The sequence below is a fragment of the Cryptomeria japonica genome, chromosome 8, assembly GCF_030272615.1.
Source record: "Cryptomeria japonica chromosome 8, Sugi_1.0, whole genome shotgun sequence".
NCBI lineage: Eukaryota > Viridiplantae > Streptophyta > Pinopsida > Cupressales > Cupressaceae > Cryptomeria > Cryptomeria japonica.
The window spans coordinates 19,440,823-19,465,474 of record NC_081412.1 but is presented as its reverse complement, the minus strand read 5'-3'; the positions used below and the strand labels follow the sequence as shown (position 1 = coordinate 19,465,474).

The 24,652-nt window shown below is 34.9% G+C and overlaps 1 protein-coding gene across 1 annotated transcript; it reads left to right on the top strand.

Annotated features, from left to right (window-relative positions):
* Positions 1 to 20,925: 20,925 nt before the first annotated feature.
* On the top strand, positions 20,926 to 24,126 carry LOC131067689 (sesquiterpene synthase Cad). The gene is made up of 10 exons (XM_058002806.2): positions 20,926 to 21,111; positions 21,263 to 21,465; positions 21,554 to 21,666; positions 21,791 to 22,008; positions 22,107 to 22,225; positions 22,474 to 22,572; positions 22,691 to 22,906; positions 23,025 to 23,163; positions 23,286 to 23,525; positions 23,636 to 24,126. Exons 1-10 carry the CDS (start codon positions 20,989 to 20,991, stop codon positions 23,957 to 23,959), a joined length of 1,794 nt encoding a protein of 597 aa, XP_057858789.2. The 5' UTR covers positions 20,926 to 20,988; the 3' UTR covers positions 23,960 to 24,126.
* The last annotated feature ends 526 nt before the right edge of the window (positions 24,127 to 24,652 follow it).

Below are 24,652 nucleotides of genomic sequence, written 5' to 3'. Positions count from 1 at the left end.
AATTTTTTTTGTTAATTAAAAAAAAACATGGAATCCATCACTCAACCACTCTAGAACTTAATAGAACTAGGATAACTAATTGACAAATGCACAAGCATGCATACATATAAGCACACACAAGTCTCAAAATACTTGAGTTAATTACATTCAACATAGTTTGGGGTGAGACAAGCACTTTAATGGACCATAGCAATTGCCAACTTTAAACTAAGATATAAAGCATCATAATAACACCTTGAAAATCAAGGAAACAACTCACTATGACAAAACACACTATTCAAGTTGTAATTGAGAAAGGAAATGCCCCCTATCAATTATGATTACCATATTTAGGATTTTGATTTCACCTAATGAACCATTATATTACTTTGTGCATGAATGACCATGGAGCTATTCTCTCTATAAAATAACAAGTATACAATTTCATTGAGGCTGAAAGGATGATAAAAATATTAGTACACAGAGTCATCCTTATCAAATTGGATCACATGCATATTATGCTACAATAGATCATACTTGTCAAATTTCTAAAAATGAGAAATTGGTGGATGAATCCTTTACAAAAAGATTAAGTTCAGATTCGAAGAAACCACTACACAAGTATCTCTAGGATACTCTCGATGCTCAAAACTATGGTTAGTACATATCCTACACTAATTGAATTGGATTGAGTTGAATACATAGACACTTGATCTCTAGATATAGAATCTTATCATCTAAAGATAGAAAGATTTTCCTTTGCAAAGATATGCTTCGAAGTGGATAACTATTTTAAGATACTCTTCGATTGATATAATACCACAATGACTAGAACTACTAGCCCTCATTGAGTGCTAATTTAAAATTAATACATGATCAATATTTTTTTTCTTAAATTTAATTATTAAAACCCCACTTCATTAAAATTCACTCATTACGATGCCCTAAAATTTCCCCCACTTTGATTGATTAGCACAAAAGAACAAAAAAAATTAAACCTGGAGAAAAGACTAGGCATGAGATTCCTTCGTTGAAATTTCACCGCTGAATGACCACGAGTGAAATACCTTTCATTGAAATTTCGCTGCTAAATGACGACGACTGAAATTTCTTCATTAAAATTTGGCAGCTAAATGACCACGAGCGTTGAACATTGACACGACTCTCCATCTCCATCTTTGTCTCAGACGACACTCTCTACCTATTTAATACCTTTGTTCTTTTCTGCACTCTCATACTCTCTATTATTATTATTCCAAGCGTTTCAAATTTGAAACAAAGAATGGCTGCAGTAGCAACTTGTCAAATTTCAGAGAATGAGAAATTGGTGGATCGAAGTTGTCAAAATTCAGAGGATGAGAAATCGGTGGATCGAAGGATGGCCAAATATCATGCCAATGTTTGGCACGACGATTTCCTCCAATCCCTTTCATCTTCATATGGGGTATGTGGGTGTCTCTCTTTAATTGTTTAATTGCTCATTCATTCATTCATTTTGATTTATCTGCAATCCATTCAGATTCGGTTCTGTTTTGATTTATCTGCAACCTCAATCTCCATTCTTCTGTTTTGACTTAACCTGGTTTGATGGTTTAATTGTTGAACAGGAAGCTTCATACCGTGAGAGGGTAGGAAGCTTGATTGAGCAGATCAAGGAAAACGCATTCAATCCTTTGCTTGGAGATGGAGAACTATGCCAAAGTGGTGACAGAAACAAGCATGGCACCAGCTAATGAAATCAACACCCAGATTGTTTCATCATCTTCTTCATGCACACGCATAACACCAGCTAATGAGATCAACATCTAGTTGACTTCATCATCCTCTTCAAGTACATCAATAGAAATAAGCATAACACCCGCTCATGTGACAACTTCAGAACTAGAATCTATTTGCCTCATATACCCACACTTGATAGATTGGGGGTAAGAGAATCTACTACAGTTGGATTTCTTTAAAAATGACAAAGAGCCATCCAAGTCACAGTCTAAAATGACAATGTAATAAAATACATAAAGCTCTCTCAAATGGCACTCTGGCCAAATGCTGCACCACCATCACCACCTGCTCCACTACTACCCCCTGCTCCACCACTACCCCCTGCACTACCTCGCCGTGGAGGGCCCATAACACCACCACTACTCTGCAGCCTCTGAGACCGCTCTGATCTTGCCTGACGCATCTGTGTATAACTCAGTGCCCGCTGACAGGATGGCACCGCCTGCTCATATAAACCCTGCCAGTAGTCAATCTCTCCCTCTGCACGCTAGAGTGCACTCAATAGCGCATCTTGTCCCTGTGCTCCCTCCATGGCCCGAACTCTCTCCTACAGCTGGATCACCCTATCAACCGCAACATCCCGCTCTCGCCTCACTATTGTCAACTCTGACCCATGCAAACAACTGAACATCTCTCGCTACAACCTCTGCCTCCATATCCTCCACCTGTGCCTCGGCTGCTGTAAGTCGAGTCTGCAAATATATCATCATGTGCTCCCACAGGTCTCTCCCTCCCATCCCCATAGGATCCTCTCCCCCACCTGTAGCTCCCTCTCCTCCTCCAGTGGCTCCCTCTCTCGTATCCATAGGTTCCTCTCCCTCCCCCATATCCCTACCACCTAATCTAACCCCTCCCTGCATCAAAGGACCCTGTGACAGTCGCAATGGTTGCCCGCCTCTCCCTCTCCACTGTAAACGTCCTCCGCCACCACCTCCACCTCCAAATCCACCACCACCACCCCCTCCCTCACCTCCAAATCCACCATCACCACCCCCTCCACCACCTTCTCCTCCGTCACCTCTACCTCGTCCATCTAATATAGGTCCTCGACCTCCTCTCCTCCTCCGTCTCTATCTCCTATCCTCCTCAAACTCTGAAATTGACTCCACCAGATCCGATATATGTGTAATAGGATGTGCAGTCATATACTGTGTATACTCCTTTGTCACTCTAGCATCCACCATCCCGGGCCTCATATGCCATGGTCTTGCCTATAAAGTCCGAAACTCCACTAAGGTCTGATCATATGGTAACACTGACCCCCACTGGAATCTCTCTCATACTACCTGTGCATACTCCCCTGATCCACTTGGCAATCCCTGCCTCTGACCGAACTGCCTCATCACCCTGCCAGGTACCTATCTCTCCATATTGTAGGTTGTCCTACCAATCAAGTATCGTGTCATAAATACATAAGGAAAGCCCTCTACATCATCCTCCCAGAGCTCACGCTCAATATAGGGCCTCCATATCACGCTATCTAAATCATCTAATGCCCACTGCCACCACTCCAACTTTCCCAAATGGGTCTGGCTCATTATACCTCCATACATATACACATAGGATTGTTCTACTGCCCTAAAACTCAAACTAATTGGCCGTGTCACTAGCAAGTGCTCCCATGCCCAGATATGTAGCAATGTGATCTCGACTCCCAGCGAGCTCGTCTCTCGATATACCACCTCATGCAGCTCCCTGTATAAATGAGAAAACACACACGACCCCCATGCATAACAGGTCCCATCTGTCATCATGTGCTCATTAACCTAGCCCAAACCCATAGCCAGTCCATGCAATCATCGATCGGGGCACAGCAAACCCCCGACAATGCCTCATAATATCGTTGGTAATGGCTCATATAATGCCGCTATCTCCTCCCATGCGATTGAACCATCATGAATGTAAACATCCTCATAAAAAAACCTCTTTACTGCTGCAGTCCCCAGCGCTCGATCGTATGTCACTAGATCCCCTCGGATAGGGATGTACAAGATGTGCCACACATCCTCCAGTGTCACGGTCATCTCCCCCATAGCCAGATGGAACGTGCAAGTCTCGCTGTGCCACCGCTCCTCTAATGTCATCATCAGGCCATGATTCGTCTGAATCATGGGCATGAACATCACATCATAAAGGTCTGTCATTGCAATGCAATCAATCTCGACCTCCATCAACCGATCTCTCAACTGCTGCGTAGCTGAATGTGTCTCCCGCATCTGTAAGATGAAAAGATCCTCCTACACATCACACACATCCACATCATCATTAGTTGTTTTGTTTCAAACTTTCTTAAGTTTAAATCTAGACTATCAACAGATACTCTGATCAAGTATCTTCAAGTCTCAACAGGTAAGCAATCATGGTAAACCTAGACTACAATAGGCATTTATCATAATGACCTAGTCTCAACGAGGCTACAATGGTTCAAAACAACTAACCTATCCATCGATCCACCGTCGGCATCAGGAGATTATTTTTCTAACACTAGGGCATCTATTTTTTAGACAATAGCGCTATTCTGCTAACCATAGCGCTAAAACAACTACACATTAGTGCTACAAAACCAATAGCGCTAAAACCACTTCACAAAAGCATCAGTTCAGGGCAATAGTGCTGCAAGACTGACTCAATCATGCTACAACTACAATCACACTAAAACAACTACACGAATGTGCTAAACCTTGCAGTAGTGCTAAAACCACTACGTAATGACAATGCTAAAACACAGTTTTAGTGCTATTGTCTTGACTCAACTTGGACACTGCAAAAAAGACATCAAAAATGCACAAAAAGCCAAAATTCAAATTGGTGTACTGCTAGTCCGTAGTCATCTGGCTGTTGGAATTGATGGACCCGCTCTAGTTGATGATCTGCTATCGGTACTGGCATCTTGACCGCTACTCGCTCTTTCACCAAAGTCGCTATCAGACCTTTGAATCACTATGGAGATGAATGCAAATGACCTTGTTTTTACCCCTTCACCCCAATATATATCCTTCGCCCTAACCCTAATTTTACCCCGCTCACCGCCGTGGTCCCCGTGAACTTCCAACGCCTCCCATTTCTCCGTTTTATCTCTGATTTCTTCTATTCTTTCACCGTTATTGCTAACTTCTTCTCTTCTACCTCCCCGCCAATTTTCGTTCTTTTTCCAGAGATCGCCCAATTTTTCAAAAAATTTCGGTCCATCTCTCGAGGGGGCATACCACCCATTAAATTAACATTTATGGGGCATATTTCTTCTTGCCTATTTTTCTTTCTTTGAAATGACGCGATAAACCGTACCGTCTCAAATAGGGGCAAATGTAGTCACATAAATTTGTCTATTTTAATTAAATAAATATTTGTATTTATTTGATTAATAAACCCACTAGCCAGCAGTTAATTAAATTAACATTTAATTAATTCATCTTCAAACATTCTCCTATTAATTGAATAAATTATTCAATTTATTTTAATTAATTCATTAAACCAAATTCACAATCAATTAAATGAATAAATCCTATTTATTTAATTTAACCCACTTTCCTCTTTTAAATAAATAAATAAAATATTTATTTAAATCATTTAAACTCCCCCACCCCCCCACTTGCATTCTCCTACAAATGCAAGTTGCAACCACAAGTTGAAATAAATTAAATTTATTTTAATTTAAATCATATTTTCCCTCACCCACCAAACCCACTTGCAATCCTAAATCCCCTTCTAGACCTTTCTAACCACTTTCTAAACATTCCTAATTAATCTGATACATCTCCTAAATATTGTGACATTCCTAAGCAACTTGGAGTCGCTTCTCAAAGACTCCAAAGTCTTTGAAAAACATTTAATCCTTTATGTGTTTAACAAGCCAACCCCAAAAGTCTTCCAAACCACAAATGGCTCTTACATGACCATTAATGGCTCTTACATGGTTAAATCCACTGGCCCCCATGGTTAGAGACTTTCCCTCTAACTTAACCTTCATTTGACCCATATGTCTTCTCAAGCATTTATTGTTTTGACCATGGTTATTCTCACTAACTCTTGCACAAGAGCATATCTATTGGATAAAGACATTATTTATTGGATAATAGTTTTATTCACTCAACTCAACATTAACCTTACCTCCCAAGTTAACTCTCAAGTCATGTCAAACATTTAATGCTTATTCCCTCTTCTCTCAACCCATCTCTTGTTGACATTTGTCATCCTGGGATTGTGTTGAAAGTTTTCACATGGATCATAAACCCTTCAATCCTAACTCTTGTTGAGATTGTTCAATCTCAACCCTCTATTGTTCCATTTTACCTATAAATAGAACCCATTTCTTCATAATCAAAATCTTGAAAACTTGTATGCATTTAACCTATAGTGAATTTTAGAGAGCATTTTAGCATAATCACTCATATTGTCATTTTGGACTAAAATTAATCTTAGTTCATTTCATAATATCATTTTATTTAGTTTGTTTTACACTTGCATAACATAGTTTAAAGCATTTCAATCTTAAATCTCCATAAGACATCTATAGTGCAAAAAACCGCAGAGAGCTACACTCATTTGGAAACTTGGAGAGGAGAGGAACAAGGGAGGAGGAGCTATAAGCATGGTGGAAGGCATTTGGAGATGCCTTGTTGCATTTGTTGTCTTAGTTAAATGTTCTATTTTGCTTATAGTGTCTCTCTTGGTATGCCTGTTTAGAATAATCTTTAGTTGTTAACAATAATGTTTGTTTCTTGTGTTCTTGTGTGTGTTGGCCATACCACAGATTTTCTAATCCTTTTTGCAGAGCATCAGAAAGTTTCAAAAACACATTTATAACATGCATATCCTATAACATGTTGTAATAACACGTTTTTGCTAGCTTCTTTGTCAAATTGTTAACCTTCCTTCTCAATGCTTCACCATTTTACGTGCAGAGCATTTGTGACTTCAAATTTGGATAAAAACAATCAATATCTATTATGGCGCACATTATTATAGTGCAAGCCCACTTTTTATAGTGTTTCATTTAGCATCATCATAGTCTCTACAAGAATGTTGTTCAAAGTTTTTTAATAATTTAAAAGTTGTTAAGAGCAACTGTGGACAGTTTAAATCACATACATTAAGTTTTGATTTCTATACTTCAAAGTGTTATGCACTCAGAATTAACTGACATTCTCTAGACTTAATATATTGCTCAATGTGTGATTTAAAACTGATCGAACTATGTTTAACAGACAAAATGATGCTAACTTTCATTATAACCACCTATAAACACGCTTTTTCCTTGCCTTGTACAGTAATAATTGATTTGAATCTGGAAACAACTTTTGCCTCCATTCTCCAAACCGAATTCTTGAACTTTTGGGTGGATCTATATTGATGGGTGTCGTTTATCTTTCAGTTTATATTCATATATAATCTACAGGAACCAAGGAAACACATCAACACAACCACAAGTAGTTTAACTGGCATCTTAACAACAAGGTTTAAAGTGTCTTCAAGAAAAGCAGTGCGGGCATTTTGGCGTTACGCCTGCTAATTGAATTTGCTTCGAATTATATAAAAGAGATTCAACTAATCCATTTTCTATATTCTGTAATCATTGTATTTTGTAATTAAGATGACATCTTTTTGAGGCATTCTGTCAAACAATTCCGGTGCGTTGTCTATGATACCACATTTTGCATGAATCTCTACGAGACCATTTCCAACTGTAATATTTGACACAAATCTCCCTACCATTATGCTTTATGGATGTCCATAACCTGTTCTAAAGCTCCCACTTCGGCGCAAAGGTAGGCAGAAAATGTGAGCAAAGTTATTATGCTTCGGCTTGAAAACTGACAATTGCATTTTCTTGAAAGATTTTAGAACTTTTTCAACAACCCTAGTTTGTGAAGATTGTGCAATCATTGAATTCCATGAGACGATATCTTTTCAAAACATTCTGTTGAACCGGTTCCTATGCCCTTGTCTATGCTTCCACATTTTGCATGCATGATTACTGTGATGCATTGATAGGTGTCCTTTCATTAAATCTCAACATTTGATGATGGTGGATGCGTTTCCTTCACAAATACCTGCCTTTGATTATGATTCAATGGTTGTCCATATGCTATTCCACATCATACGCACAAACTTCTGTGAACATATCAATTTATTAGGTACCCAGTTATCAGGTAGTTAGTTATGATAACTACCTTTCTTTTCTAGATATCAGCCTCTGAAAAGTTTAAAAAACTTCCTTCGTCAGCATTTCAAGAGAGGTGCCTAAGTTTTCTTTTTTCCGCGTCAAAACAAACTTAATAACTTTTGCGACTTGGCCAATCAGCACCCATAAAATATGACTAACTCACGCCATTGGTAATATAAGTCTTATCCACAAACTTGTCGGTGAAATATCAAGTTCTCAAAATTTATAAAATCTCTGATGAAGATTACATTTTATTGAGGCAGCTTGCCAATAATCTTAACCCAATATTAAGCTTTCCACATCTTCTTCTTCTTTCTTCTCTTTTTTCCTTTCTTTTTTCTTTCTTTTTCTTTTTTTTTTGGTAGATATGGTAACTACCTAGCTATCCACAAGTTATTAATGATCAATGTGAACATGTCAATATTGCTACATGATCAATCTTTAAGTGGAAGATTTTTTGGTGTGGAGAATGATTAGTCTTCAAGTGGCAGATTATTGATATTGGGCTTAAATTTCGGTGACTTTGTCAACTACATTTTTTCTCAAATCAATTAATAAGGGAGTTCAAAAGGGAGCCCTTTTTGTACGGCTTAGGAACAAAGATAATGGGAGAGATTTGTGGGAATGCCCCTAGCGAGGTTTGTTGTGGGTGGCACCCTGAAGTATAAATTACCCACTACTTCATAAAGGAGTTGACTATTATTTTGGCATGTATTGTGTTAGTGTAAATAGTCATTTTATCAAACTATTTAGCTATTAGCTTGCCTAAAGATAGTCCTATGCACATTGCTTAAGTCTCCACTTAGGAACTTTTAGTATTTTCTCTCACCTTATGTGGTTGAGACATGTATACTCACTTAGTGAGACACCTATTGCATATACATTAGTCACTTGCGTGCACACTTGTCAAGTGTGCACACAAGTGTCCCATCTTTGGAGGGTTAGTTAGTTGTTGTATCCAACTTGTCTACCCCATCTAGCTTTCTTATATATGCAAGCCTCTACATACATTTTAGTTAATTATTCAATATTATTCATTTGACTCTTTGTACGCTCATAGTTTGCGGAAGTTTGGTGTTTTCTTGTTGATCTTAGCCAATCCCAACACTTTGTAAACCACCAAAAGAGATTGGTAAATACGTTATGTAATGTGCCAAATCGACACACACACACACATAAGGTAAACAATTATTACAAATTTCAATATGACAACCAAATATAATTGTAATCAGATTCATTAGTTTGAAAAGATTATTTTCATTCTTATTTATGAAAAATATAGTTATTCATGTTTATTCATCTAGAATGACAAGACATGTGTGACCAATTTATTATTAAAGTAGAAAGTGCTTTTTTTGAGGGCAATCCAAGTAGCATGCTTATGTTTCCTCCTATCCACCATTACAATGAGGTATTAATTTCATATTAGTGTTTTTGAGGTGTGTGTCCATTCACTAGTTTTCAAGCCATTTGATTAGAGTAGGGCTTCTTCCATTTAAGAAATTTCACAAGTGATTTCTTGTGCCAATTTAAGAAAACCATGGAATATATCATTTAATCAATCTAGAACTCAATATCAATAGAATAATTAATTGACAAATGCAAAAGCATGCATACATATAAACACACAAGTCTCAAAATACGTTTCATTAACATTCAACATAGTTTGGGGTGCTACAACCACTTCAATAGACGATACCAATTGCCAAATCTAAACTAAAATATAAATCATCCTAATAACACCTTGAAAATAAAGGAAACAAATCACTATGGAAAATCACACTATATAAGGTAAACAATGATTACAAATTTCAATACAACAACCAAATATAATTGTAATTAGATTGATTAGTTCAAAGATAATATTTATTCTTATTTATGAAAAAAATAGTTATTCATGTTAATTCATAGAATGACAAAACATGTGTTACCAATTTATTATTAAAGCGGAAAGTAATGTTTTTTCAGGGCAACCCAAGTAGCATGCTTATGTTTCTTACTATCCACCATTACAATGAGGTATTGATTTCATAAATTGGTGTTGTTGAGGTGTGTGTCCATTCACTAGTTTCCAAGCCATTTGATTGGAGTAGGGCTTCTTCCATTTAAGAAATTTCATAAGCAATTTCTTGTGCCAATTCAAGAAAACCATGGAATACATCATTCAACCAATGTAAAACTCAATATCACTACAATAACTAATTGACAAATGCAAAAGCATGCATACATATAAACACACAAGTCTCAAAATAATTGAGTCAATTACATTCAACGTAGTTTGGGGTGCTACAACCACTTTAATGGACGATAGAAATTGTCAAGTCTAAAAGAAGATATATATCATCCTAATAACACCTTGAAAATAAAGGAAATAACTCACCAGGTGGAAAATTACACTATTCAACTTGTAATTGAAATAGGAAATACCCCATCTCTATTAAGAATACCATCTTTTTAATTTTTAATTCTCCAAAAGAACCATTGTATTGTACTTTGTGCATGAATGACCATGGAGCTTTTCTCTCTATAAAATGATAACTAGATACGATTTCAATGAGGTGTGAAGGATTATTTAAAAAAATTAATACATACAATCATCCTAATCAAACTAGATCACATCCATTTTATAATACAATAGATAAAACTCATACAGAATGATCCGAAATTAGACATGAGACTATGAGACTCATGAATTTACAAACATAGAATGGCATATTCATAGAACAACCAGAAATTTGAGAACCTAGTTTGCACATGGATATCATAATTTATTAACATCACAAGTCACACACACCCACACACACACACACACACACACACACACACACACACACACACACACACACACAAATTAATGCATATACATATAAAAATTATTTCATTTTTTTCAACCTAAGAATATACCTCATCTAAATTTATTCCACAAATCCTTTAATCTCATATATATTCACTAGTTTATTATGGTGAATTGTAGCTACAATTTTCCATGTTATGGAAATTACTCAGAAAGTTAAATATTTGGGTTTCAAAATATATGTAATTACATTTTTCATACATACCTTTAACAAGTGTAGTGTCATTAATTGTATCTTCTATGATTTCACACTCATTTTGGGCTCACTTTGATGGTTGTGCCTCATGCCCCTGATTCATGTCTAGTTGTGTTCATTCCATGACCAAGTTTAGAAGCCAAACATATTGCATGCTCACTAATATTTTTTGTAGCTCAAATAGAAAGAAAGTGCTAGCCTTCTTCAAATAATTTTCCTACAAAGGTGTAAGTTATGTATAAATACAACTCAAGACCCCTCATTTGAACATGTATCTCTTTCAAATCACAATTCCTAACATTACAATTGAGTACACAATTAGGTATCTTCAAGGGAATCGAGGAGAAATATAAAGTAAAGAATTCAAGCATCAAAGTTCAACAACCATGATTAAATTATCCGTTCCTCCATGAGTGAACCCACACACTAATACCTATCAAGCAACATCAAGCTTTGTGTGATTTCCAAGGCAATAGGTTTCACATCAAGGTATTTTCTCAAATCAATCATTTTATTAAGGCTTTAAGCCTGTTCCCTAACATGGTGTAAGCTCTCTCTCATTCATCATTGTTGTAGTGGAGTCTAATTCATAACTGGGGTATGACTTAGCCAAACTCCTATATAACACAATATTTTTCTTCTTTTTTGTGTGTAGGTTACAAATCCAAAAATCAAAAGTTTTGGGATTGTGTAGAGTAGATTGAGATACATGGTTCCATATTTAAAACATGCAAAAACCCCTAGTCTATGCCAATTTACACATGTTGCGAACACTTTTTGACCAAAATTTAAGGAGTGATCTATAGAGCATCTTGATTTGAAATTCAATGTTTTAGCTTGATAGAAACACCTCTAGGTCTAGGGAGCCTAACACACTTGACCAACATTTTTAAACTCAAAATTTTAGCGACAGTCTCTTTCAATATCTTATTTCCAAATCTCTACTTCTACGATGGCTTTCTAAAGTGTTTCTACTTGTTTAAGCCAAATCTTGTCAAATTTATAACATTATCTCTAGTTTTTTGCATTTTCAATCTAATCATAATCAATCACATCACAAAAGCTAATAATCAATCATAGTTCTGAACTCCCCTAGAGGTCTGAAGTTGAGCCTAATTAGCTATTCCCTAAATAAAATGAGTTGGAAATGGTAAATGGTTCCTAGTTTTCATTCTTATACAAGAGAACACACCTTTTCACCAAATTTCATTTTGGTGACTCTATTATAGCTTGCATAATTACTAATTTGAATGTTCATATTTGAATTTGAATTTGATTAAATTTTCAAATTTAGAGACATTAAGTTTTTAAATTCATCTTTCATGTGTTTGCATTCATTGATTGATCATGATTTTATTAGATCTCATTGCTTAAATAAACTTGGTTCATTGATCATTTCATTGCTATACTGCATAGTTTAATCAATTGTATCATTACTATAATAAAATATTACTTGTTAAATGCTTGCATTATCATCATTCACAATTATATTTAAGATATTTGATGTAGCCATGGTAGGGAGATCCAATGAAGGACAGTCCCATTTTGCAGCCTATAACACAAACACCATGAAATAACAAAGCAAAACAAGATCATTCAACACTAGATATACCTTGGTAAATACCTCAAAGGGAAAAACCTAGCCTCAAAGCTCAATCCTTATATTATGTTGATGAATTACATATGCCCTCAAGCTTTACACATGATGGACCGTAGCCCATAATTAAAAATCCATTCAAACAACTCAAATATATGATCCACAGATCATATGTTTCACATCTCTGTCTCTAGTAACGCTTTGCTGATCTAGACCTCAGTCCATTGGACTAGAACACTGCAATCCTCCAAAATCTACATCTTTCCTAATTCTTATTTTTCACGGATCTTTGTCCTCACAAATCAATCTCCAAACTTCCTCTTTATACTACTCGCAAGTCTCAAAAACTAAATCAAGTCGGCCAAAGATCCATCAATTCATAACGAAACGTGAGAACACTAACATTTTGACCAAATCACCAAGAACACTTCCAATAATGCTTAGAACTTCGTGCAGACCTCCTAGAACATCGGTCAGGTCCAAAACAACACTCCCATATGATCCACAAGTCATGGAAACCATCTGCAACCCAATTCTACTTTGCTCCACTCAATGCGAGACCAACCAATAAGAACACACCAACACTAGACCAATATCGGAATCGATATCTCACTGGAATCAAATCCAAATGCCATGAATCTCGAATATGTTTAAGACAACAATCTCCAGATGCTAAATCCAAATTTGTAACTCTAAATTCACAAACATGAAGAAACACAATAATCTCCAAGCAACTCCAAGTTGCTAACTGTTCCAACCGAATGAACTACTTAGATGTTCTTGCATCAATATTGAAAGTATAAACCAATTCTTTTACTTTTGCCTCTAAATTTTTGTATTCCTTTCCTAGGATCAATTATGTGTTGTTGGAACTTGTACTTGTTTATGAGTTTCATAAAATAATGTTTCTAATTGAATATCCATGTGACAAGAAGTTATAGAGTCATGGCTTCTTGTGGTTCTAATGCTAATGGTGTTGAGCTTGAGTTGACTGTTAATTTATTCCCACCTAGGAGCTTGGTTGCTTCATCTTCTCTTAATCTAGCACCTACCTTTCTTAATATTACTGAGAATCCCTCTCCTCATGCTTCTCAAGATAAGGACGACCCCTCAATATAGGTGTCTAATGAATAATTAGAAAATATTAAAAAGCAATTGGAAGATCTTAAAAAAATTGTGAGTTAAGAGCACTTGGTTAAAGAGGCAATCCCATTGATTGAAGGCTTAAGGAAGTTGATTCAAGGTAATGAACATGATGTGGAAGTTCTACATGGCATAGCTCACATAGTGGATGATAAAATTGTGATGTTATCTAGTTTCGTGGAAGTGATTGGTTACTCCATTACTACAACCCAAGTTAAGATATCCATAACTATTCCAACATCAATAGCCAATGTTTCTACATACATACCACAAACCAAAAAAGACAAAGCCTTTTCTAAAATGAGGCTTTTTACCAGAACAAGAATCTGTGGACCAAGGGTCTTGAACCAAATAGAACTACATAACCAGAACTAAGGGGTTTCAACATACACCCTCAACCATCTTCTTAGTAAACATCTTAAGCTAAAACCAAAGAAGCCAATGGCACAAAAAACCTAGACAATCTAGCACAACACTAGATAGCATGTCCAACTAGTGGAATAAACCTAATTCATAAGGTTTTGAAAGGCCCCTCCAAACCTTTACAAATAGAAGTCCCATAATAGGTTGCCTTAAACCATAGTCTAAAAAACCCTGCAAACACAAAAAAATGAACCACCTCAATAGGCCCATTTGTAGTAGAGTCTCCATAAGACAACAAACCACCAGCAAGGCCCCTTTTTGATTGGCAAGCAAGAGCACTTGAGCAAATCTTCCTTAGATAGCAACTAAGAGGGGGAGGAAAGGAAGAGGCAAGTGTAAAAATCCTAGAGGGCAACATCCACCAAAGGGATTCAACAGTTGTCACTAAAGCAAACATGAAGGAAGAAAAAAAATCTCCAGTTAAGCACCCACAAGGTAACCGACCCTCTTTGTGCATCCAACACCTACCCACAAATAACATCAAAATACCAGATCATCCATAAAAAAGGGCACCACCTTAGCACACCTCTGAAGTCCTCTACCCTAGGCATCTAAGAGGTTGAAACCCTAGAGTAAAAACCCTTCCAAATTCCACCTCAATATGAATATATGCTAGGTTGCTAGCCCGAACAACCTTAAGAGGAACATGAACAACTGAAGAAATAGAAGCCACCTGATTAGGAACTGAGAAAACACCTCCCTCCCTAGAGGCCAAAACCAACAAGATAATAAAAGAAAACCTCAAAATGACAAAGGGAAAAAACATGAAACCCACAAAAACCCCTTTGCCAAACCTGCTAGGAGAGTAATAGGACAATCCAGGAGAAAAAAAGAAACTAGAGAAAGATAAAGAAACAACCACAAGAAATCCAAAAACTGTGAGGCCATCACAACCTTTGGTAACTAAAGACCTCACAAGAAGAGGGGTTGATAGGGAGGCCAACACACCCACCTAGAAGGCCAAGTTGTAGAACCTCAAACCGCACCAACAACCTATATAAAGAGCAACACCCGCCTAAAACACATAACTAGTAAATCAACCCCAAACTGCACCACAACCACCTCAGTGGAAGGAAATCAATCACCATCTACAACACAATAGGCAGAGAAAACCCCATGAACGTAGGGAGGAACCAAACAACAAGTTGCAAAGACAGTAGGACCAATGACAAGAATGGTAAGGGAGAAAGTCACCAACACTACAAAATGTATCCATAATGAACAAACACTCCAAATTGTAAACCCTAGTAACAAGGGGGCCTGACAATGAGGGCACACAACAACAAAGTGTCCAAAAATGGTCCTCCTTGATCGAGAATAGAGAGGGGAGAAAACAAATCAAAAGAGCCCTCCAAGAAGTGGAGAAGAATAAACAAGGTAGCAAAAACTTCCCCCACACAACAGGGGGCCAGATTACTATAACCCCTAAATAAAATGAACAAAATCCAACCCAAAAAAAGAGGAAACATCATCATTATTTAGATCCCCTTCATCTCCTACATCTACACCTCCTCTTGAAACCCTAAATCATAATCCATGTTAGTAATAGGGTAAATGCTATCAATCAATATAATTATGTTCCATCTTCAACCAATCTCTTTTTGTTTCTCAAACATGCATCAACCATCTCCTCCATCCACTTACTAGGATGAGTTCACAATAACAATTTCCACTTTCACCCACGAAGGAAAAACGTGATGGTGGGAAAAAAAATTCGGAAGGTGTTCATCTGTACTAGGGGTGTTCGAACGAACTAACCTTTGGGGTTCGAGTGAACCACCCACTTCGCTTGAACCCCTTCTTTCGAGAAAACCCCCTAGAACGCTTTTTTTTGTCAATTTTTAATTATATTGGGGGGGTTCATTCGAAGGTATTTAGGGGGGTTCACTTTTTTACACTTCTCTGAAACTTTCTACAATTTTTTGTCGATTTTTAGCATTCAAACCTCTGGTTGAAGGCTCAAATGGAATGACCTTGACAACCCAAATGTAGTATGGTAGTCCTCGAATCAAGCTTTCCAATGACTATAATTTTATTACATATTGAGTTTATTATGAACTTGTATTTTTAATTCTACCAAACATAGGTTTTTCACCAAAAATGAACTTCTTTGTTCAACGTATTGGAAAAAAAAGTAAACTAATTCAAAAAAATTCTGAAAATATCTATGCACTAGGTATTGATGTCTTCTTTCTAACAAAAAAATAAAATTGAATTTTGATATATATAGAACAAGTTATGTGTTCAAACATGCACCTATGTCTAAATTATAATTAGTCCAACTTCAAAACTTAATAAAATGAAAATATTCAATATATCACTATCAAACCAATTGCATGCATTGGGCATTAATTTTACAAACCAAAATTCGAAAGAATTGAGTTTTTATCAATTATAGAAAAAAAGTTATGCATTTCAAAATGCACATCACTCTTAAAAAATGTTGTTTGCCGTACAAAAACTAGTTTTGGAGGGAGATGGAAATATCAATACAATTTTCTTCAAAAAAAATTGAAAAAAATATATTTAGAATTTGCAATCAAGATGTTACAAATCACTAGTTTAAATCATCTTCAAATTCTGAATGGTTTAAAAGTTATAGATGTCTGAAAGTGAAGGTTTTTTTCAAAATGTTCATCTAGTTGTCAAAGTTGGCCAAAAAGTGGGAACCAGTATTGTGAGTTTACACACCACAATGTTCCACTCGGCTACCATACTATACCTTCGAATCCTCCACCACAATCCAACTTTTCCCAAACCAATTCATCCAATTAAACTACCATAGATGATTTTATATAAATTTTATTTTTACAACAACAATTGGCCAATATAACACAATCCCAATCCACCATCCCTTCCTACACTAAAAGTAGTCATCTTTCCATTTAGATCCTTGAAACCAAGCACCCACAAAATATTGAGGTCCGTCATTTTGAGAAATACAATAAAAAAGGTGGCCCCCATCTTCATGTCAAAATAATTTTTTCTTTGTGCAGTGACTTCTTCTTTAACCACAAACCTCTTGCAAAATTCTTCCCTCTATCCTTAAAACAAACTTCTTTGGAATGGTTTTTCTCCTTGCCTAATAATTCAATCATTACCTTGCAACAACTAGTAGATGCATTCTTGCAATATTTTCAAAAAAAAACTGGGCCACAAGTTACTTTGACGAATTTATTACATTGCAAACAAGGTGTAAATAATTTAAATTGACTAATTTAATTTGTAGATATCAACATTTGTATTCTCAAATTTCTTATCATATATTCTTGATGTTAATATTCAAAGAGTTTTAACTAATAACTTACAATGTGATATTAGAGAAAAGATTTTAATTTTGCGTTATCCATCTTTCACACTTATGCACAACACTTCGTTAATATGAACTTCAAGTTAGTCAATGAGCAGCTTCTTCATCTTTGATTGTATTTGATAAGACCGAAGATGCTCATCAAACATGCCAAGACTCTAGAAATCAAAATAAAAGCTTCATTAAGATCAATAACAAAAATTCTTTAAACAACATTGACATGCAAATTGCAGCCACAATGCCCTAGTTGTAGCTAACTTTTCTTCTAAACCATTCAAGAATCATAACTTCACACCTTTTTTAGATTCCTGACATTATATTATGCTTCAATTGGTTAACTTAATGAATCTTAAGCCTATTCATTCCGTAGATACCTCCAAACCTCTACCTCCTTCCTTTAACTCAAAAGCCCATTGTCAATCTGAACATGACATAGAGAAATGTATGTGTCTAAAAAATGAAATTCAATCTGACCTCATCCATTTTAATGTTATTATGGTGGATGGTATGAATGATAAGGGGAATAAATTTGTAGCACCATCTAATAAAAACATGCAAATATTTACCAATCCTTTACCTTTCCTGGTGCAGTCATGGTTAGGAGGGTCCTCAAAGAGAACAATCCAGACTGTGCAACAAATGAAAACCCAACACAAACAAAATAGTGCGATGGAGGCAATGTAGAATTAGAATTATTATATCATAGAAATTGATTACAAACTTCCAACTATATCCGGGCTCACAAGCCCAAGTACAAAACATGTGTGTTATGCAACATTCGGCTCAAGCAAGAATGCGAGCCACCTCCGGAACTCCTAATCTACAAATCTATCTTCTATATTCTAAAACTTGATTATAATTTCTTAATTACATTTATTTAATATATGATCAAGGATGGTCCGCGTCGGCCCAAGGTGAAACAATTGCCAATGAACAAGATGAAATGTGCAAAACAACTAGGTTGACCTCCATTAAAGAAATCTATCTAAAAAATCCATAGAATGAAACTTGCGGACCCAAAAGGAAGGTCGGTCGTGAACCAAGGAATGTTGGAAACAAAAATATCAAGCTCCACCAGCTCCATGAATGATCGACAAGATTTGCCAATAGCAAACTAGGTCCAAGCAGTTCCGGTGTTCTAAGCCAAAAAATTGTCTCAGATTCCGGAAGCAATAACTTACTAGGAAAAGATCTAAAATCCCATGGACCAAGGATAAGATTGATGACATGTCCACGAACCAAATCCATCTCTGCAACATCCGGTGGGCAAACATAATGAAATGCTGAAAGAAATACTAAAACTACAAAATAAGAAACAAACTGAAAGGAAAATGTTTTTAGTTGATGCAAGATTGCCAAGAACCAGGGATGCTCCTACATTATTTCCATTCTATGAAAATTGTTGAGCTTAAAGATGATAGTTATATAGCTACTATCGAAGTCCTTGACCAAAACAATATTGTGAACTTGATAGACCAAGAGAAACCTAAACCTAAGTGTGAACCTAATATCACCTTTACCTCAAGTGACATCATAAAAGCATTGAATGGTCCATTATACTTAACCAAGAATTAGTAGACAATTTGCCCCCCATTTTTTCAGCAGATCTTGGTAATGATACCAACTAAGCATTCCCATACTTCTCTTTAGATCCTTTCCTACCTCAAAACATGTCAATGATCTTACTCATCTCCAACATCCTTGAAATCTTGCCATACTCCATCAGTGTCATTCCATTGTTTCCATTTTTTCTTTTTCTTTTCCTTTTTTAACATGCAAGGCTATTTGACTCTATTAACAACCATTCTCACTCTCCTTATCTTTCACCAAATTTATTTTAGATTTTATTTTTTTGAAATTAAAATCAATACTTTTTTCAAATATGTATATTTTTATATTATATTAGGAATTTATAACATTGGTTGGTATTTATATTTTTTATATATTATTATTTAATTTTATTAGATTTAATTTTAAATTAAAATATATTTGTGAAATACATTTATTACTCGAGCAAAAGGGTAAATAAAAATTACAAATTTAGATTTGTAGAGAAAAATAAAATGACATGATTAATAATTAATGATCAAAATAACTCACGCAATCTTAAATTACAAAATTTTAAAACATTATTTTGATATTTTATGATGATCAAATCCTCAAAATAGGTCTAAATATAAAAGCAATTAAATCAATATGTGACACTTACCTGCTACCAACCCCACCCATACTATCTACATATAAGATGTAAGTTATAAATTTTTTTTTAAATAATTAATTTTTTACACAATACTATCTTGTAAGAAAGAAGAAAGTAATAGAGTTTGGTTGGTTATGAATCCCATAAGTTACGAGTTTAGAGTTTAGGTGTCTTGTGTCATTTCATGATTCAAATGATGATGGAAACTGTGAATTTTGATATTAATGAGGATTTTGTAACTAAAAAGGAGGAGATTAAAAGTGTTCGGCATTTATATGTTTCTCCTCCTTCAGAAAAAAGGATTAAAAAAAATATAATATACACCTTAAGCTTATATCTGATGTATTTAAACATGGTTCAATTAAATGGTTAAACAATTAACAATAAATTTACACTTTAATAGCATATTAAAGTGGTAAATAATTGATATATTTTTGTAAGAAAAACATGCCTTTTGACCTATTAATCTATTTCATATTTAAGAGTAATCTTCTAAAACCAATAGAAATAATTTGTTAAAAAATTGAAGACTTCATTCTTGATTGTAGGTATTTTTAGTTTAAAAAATAACTTAAATTGACATAATTACCTGTATTGACACCTACAAGGCCAAATAACTTGTTTTAGATTCTTTCAAAAACATAAATATAATGACCCATTCAAAAATATTTATCTTTTGCATTTGTTTATTTTTCTCTATCCCATTAGATTACAATAAAACCTCATAAATCCTATATTTTTCACATTTTCACATTGATAACCATACAATTATTGATATTTTCCAATCTTATTGTATTTCCAGGTTTATATTTTCTTCTTAAGTTGCCTTTGAAATTTGCAAAATATCTTATTATTACAAGTTTTGTTCTTTCAAACTTCCTACACTAGATTTCAAATGAATGTAAGCAACCTTACACATTATAGTCCACGTTGCTACATCTACCTTGTCTCTTATGTCCAAATATGTAGATCAAGGATAGCACAACCCTTTTATTTCTTCAAATTTATCACATGCTGCCCTCTCTAGTACATTCCACGATTGTAGATCTGTCCTTGTCGCTTATGTCCGAATACATCATCTCCAAATTTCTTCACCAACCATTTTCTTCGTTCAAACCCAATACCTGCACGAGAGTTTAACATTTGACTAGACTCTTCCCATTCCTTCTTTTCTGCACGACACATTATTTATAACATTAAGCACGAGCGTTGAACATTGACAAAACTCTCCTGACCATTTACCTATTTAATACCTCTTCTCATTTCTTGTTCTCTGCACTCTCATACTCTCTATTACTATTCCAAGCGTTTTCACATTTGAAAAATAGCAGCGTACAAAAAAGAATGGCTGCAGTAGCAACTTGTCAAATTTCAGAGGATGAGAAATCGGTGGATCGAAGGATGGGCAAATATCATGCCAATGTTTGGCACGACGATTTCCTCCAATCCCTTTCATCGCCATATGGGGTATGTGGGTGTCTCTCTTTAATTCTTTAATCGCTCATTCATTCATTTATTTATCTGCAATCCATTCAGATTCCGTTCTGTTTTGATTTATCTGCAACCTCAATCTTCATTGTTCTGTTTTGACTTAACCTGTTTAATTGTTGATCAACAGGAAGCTTCATACCGTGAGAGGGTGGAAAGCTTGATTGAGCAGATCAAGGAAAACGCATTCAATCCTCTGCTTGGAGACGGAGAAAATTGTCCCTCCTCTTCTGACCTGCTTCAGAGATTCTTCATAGTTGACGCTGTGCAACGATTAGGAATTCATCGATATTTTGAAAAAGAAATCAAGGCGCTTCTTGATTATAGTTACAAGTACTGCCCCCGCGCCTTCCATTTTTCCATTCATTTCTCTTACTTGCCGATTTCATTTGATTAGTACTGATTATATCTCTTTAAACAGGTATTGGAATGCAAATGGTATTTCATGGGGGAGTCAAAATTCCACTGCAGATCTCCGCTCTACCGCTTTGGGATTTCGAATTCTTCGCCTCAATGAATATCATGTATCTCCAGGTTTCTATTTTAACCTTTGCCGTTTTAATTCTAACAATAGATTAGAAAGATGCTATTTAATCAGATCACAGGTATTCTGAAATGATTTGGTTTTTTACAATTTATTTTGTTTTGGTCTAAGCAGAGGTATTTAAAAAATTTCAAGATGAAAATGGACAGTTCGTTTTGACGCCATCGGTTGAAGAAGGTGACAACGAATTAAGAAGTGTGTTGAGTTTATATCAAGCTGCAGAGATTTCCTTTCCAGGAGAAACGATTCTGAGAGAGGCTAAATCATTTGCCTCTCGATACCTTCAAAAAACACTTGAACATAGCTACGAGAAAACCCAGCTTTTGACAGAGGCAAGTACTCCATACAATTTTAATCATGAAGTTGTTATAAAATTATTTTATTCCACGGTATTGATTTAACAAGTAGTCCATTTCATTAAAATCTGCAGGTTGATTACTTTCTGAAATTTTCTTGGAGATCCAGAAATCCACGATGGGAAGCATGGAGCTCCATACAGATATTTAGACAAGATGTTGTTTCTTGGATGTCAATGGAGGGTGTTTATAAGTGAGTACATCAATCTTTTCTCTTCTAAACACATTTTTTTAAGGTACCTGAAATGTGAAGACTCATCTGTTTTATTTTGCATAAGTTAAATCTTCTTGGATTAGATAGAACTCAAATATAAAATATTCCACTTTTACTAACATGTTTTATTGTTCATGAACTCATATTTTGAGTGTGATCTTAATTGTCATGGTATGGAAATCTGAACTAACTTATTTTATCTGAATCTGATGTTTTTTTCTTTTCAGGATTTCAAATGAGATTTGTCAAAATATTTTGGAAGCGGCAATATTAGATTTCAACATAATACAAGCTCAACATCAGATTGAGCTCAAAATTATATCCAAGTAATATATCTATAAATGAAAATTGTGTTAACTAAATAAAATAGTTTATCATGTCATTTAGACTACTTGCAATATTAAATATATTGGAATAACATGTATGTGGTGATATAATGTGTAGATGGTGGACTGAAGCAAGTGTAAACAAGCTTAATTTTTTTCGACATCGACATGTGGAGTATTATCTTGCATATGCTTGTGGATTGTATGAACATGAATTCTCTCTAACTCGAGTTGGATATGCTAAACTGGGTACCATAATTACAGTCATTGATGACATTTTTGACACTTATGGAACCTATGATGAGCTTATATATTTTAAAGAAGCCGTGATCAAGTAAGTAAAGTGTTTTCTATTAATTTGTGGAGCCTCATATTGAGAATCATAAATATTATTTGGTTATCACTTTTCTTTAACAAAATAACTAATTTACTTCCATTTCATTCTTTCTCAGTTGGGATATGTCTATGATGGATCGTTTTCCCAAATTTATGCAAATTTGTTTGCAATTTTCTCATGAAACATACATGGAATTAGTTGATGAAGCAGAGAAAATACATGGTCCACGTGCACGCAAGTGGATGCAAGAATATGTAAGTCACAAGATCAAATTTATCTACCAAACATTTGATATTAAAATATTTAAACAAATATCTTATTTTTGTGTAAAATACTTATAAATCTTACATTGTATTTCATATATCTTCTATTGCAGTGGACAAATCTTATTTTGGCAGAGTTTAAAGATGCAGAATGGATTGCTACAGACTATCATCCTACTTTGGATGAATATTTAAAGAATGGCCTCGACTCTTCAACTGTACCTGTGGTCACACTATTTCCAATGCTTTTAATTGACACATCTCTTCCTGATGATATTTTGGAAAGGATCAAAAAAATTGAACTTGATGTGATGTTGGGTTGTAGATTAATCGATGATTGCAAAGATTTTCAGGTATTTATTGACTAAACTTAGATAGACATATCTTATTATCAATGAATCATATATTTAAATAAAAATCACTTAGATATCCTTGTTCTAAATGAGTATATTTTATTTTGAAGGAACAACTTGAAAATGGAGAAAATGCTTCTTGGCTAGATTGTTACATAAGAGATAACCCTGGGACCACAATGGAACAAGCTTTGGAGTATGCAAGCATTCTCACCGAGTTGCACATGGAAGAATTAACCAAAGACTTTTTATTTTATGAGAAAGATATACCAACATGTTGCAAAAAGGTGTATTTTGATTGTATGTATAGATGGGTAGCTTTCTTATGGAGGGACATTGATGGATTTTCAACTTCATTCAAGGGTACAAAGGATGACATAATGAAACTCTTGATCAATCCTATACCTTTGATCTCTGATAAAAGAAGTATGTAAAAATCTAAATAAGGTTGACTCTATGCATTGTTCTTTTTGAGATCCCAGCTAGATAGGCAAATAGAAATGTTCTTAGGGCCCATAGTAACCCTAGAGGATCCTCAAATAAGGATATTTTTGATGTAGTAGATGCTTATATTTGCATCTATAAATGCCCAAAATAAAAACTTGCACTTATGATAATGTGTAGTTACACACCTTATTTCAAATTACTAGAATTGATATTTTGTAAATTAATGAAATGTTTTGTCATGGTTCTTAAATTATATCAAGAATATTTTGATAATTGGCAAAGAGATTCATATGTGTTCTCGAATGAAGTATGTTATTGTATCAATCAATTACAATTGCACTTATGTTAAAAATTTGTATTTATGAAAAAATACTTTTTGAAATATAAAGACACCATACTTTTTTAATTGTAAAAATGACAACTAAATTTACTCAAATGTTTTACTAAACCGTCTAAATAAAATACTTCGTAAATTAAAACTAAAACTATTAACAAATGTTACAATTTATTTTATAAAAAAATATACTAAACAAATATAAAATGTTTTAAACACAAAGAAAGATGGCCTACAATATTCTACACCACCACAAAGATTTATCTAGCCGCATATAATGAGTGTATGCAAGAAAACTTAGGAATGTAATAGCCGCCTATGTATGTGGTCAACCTCTCACGTGTTT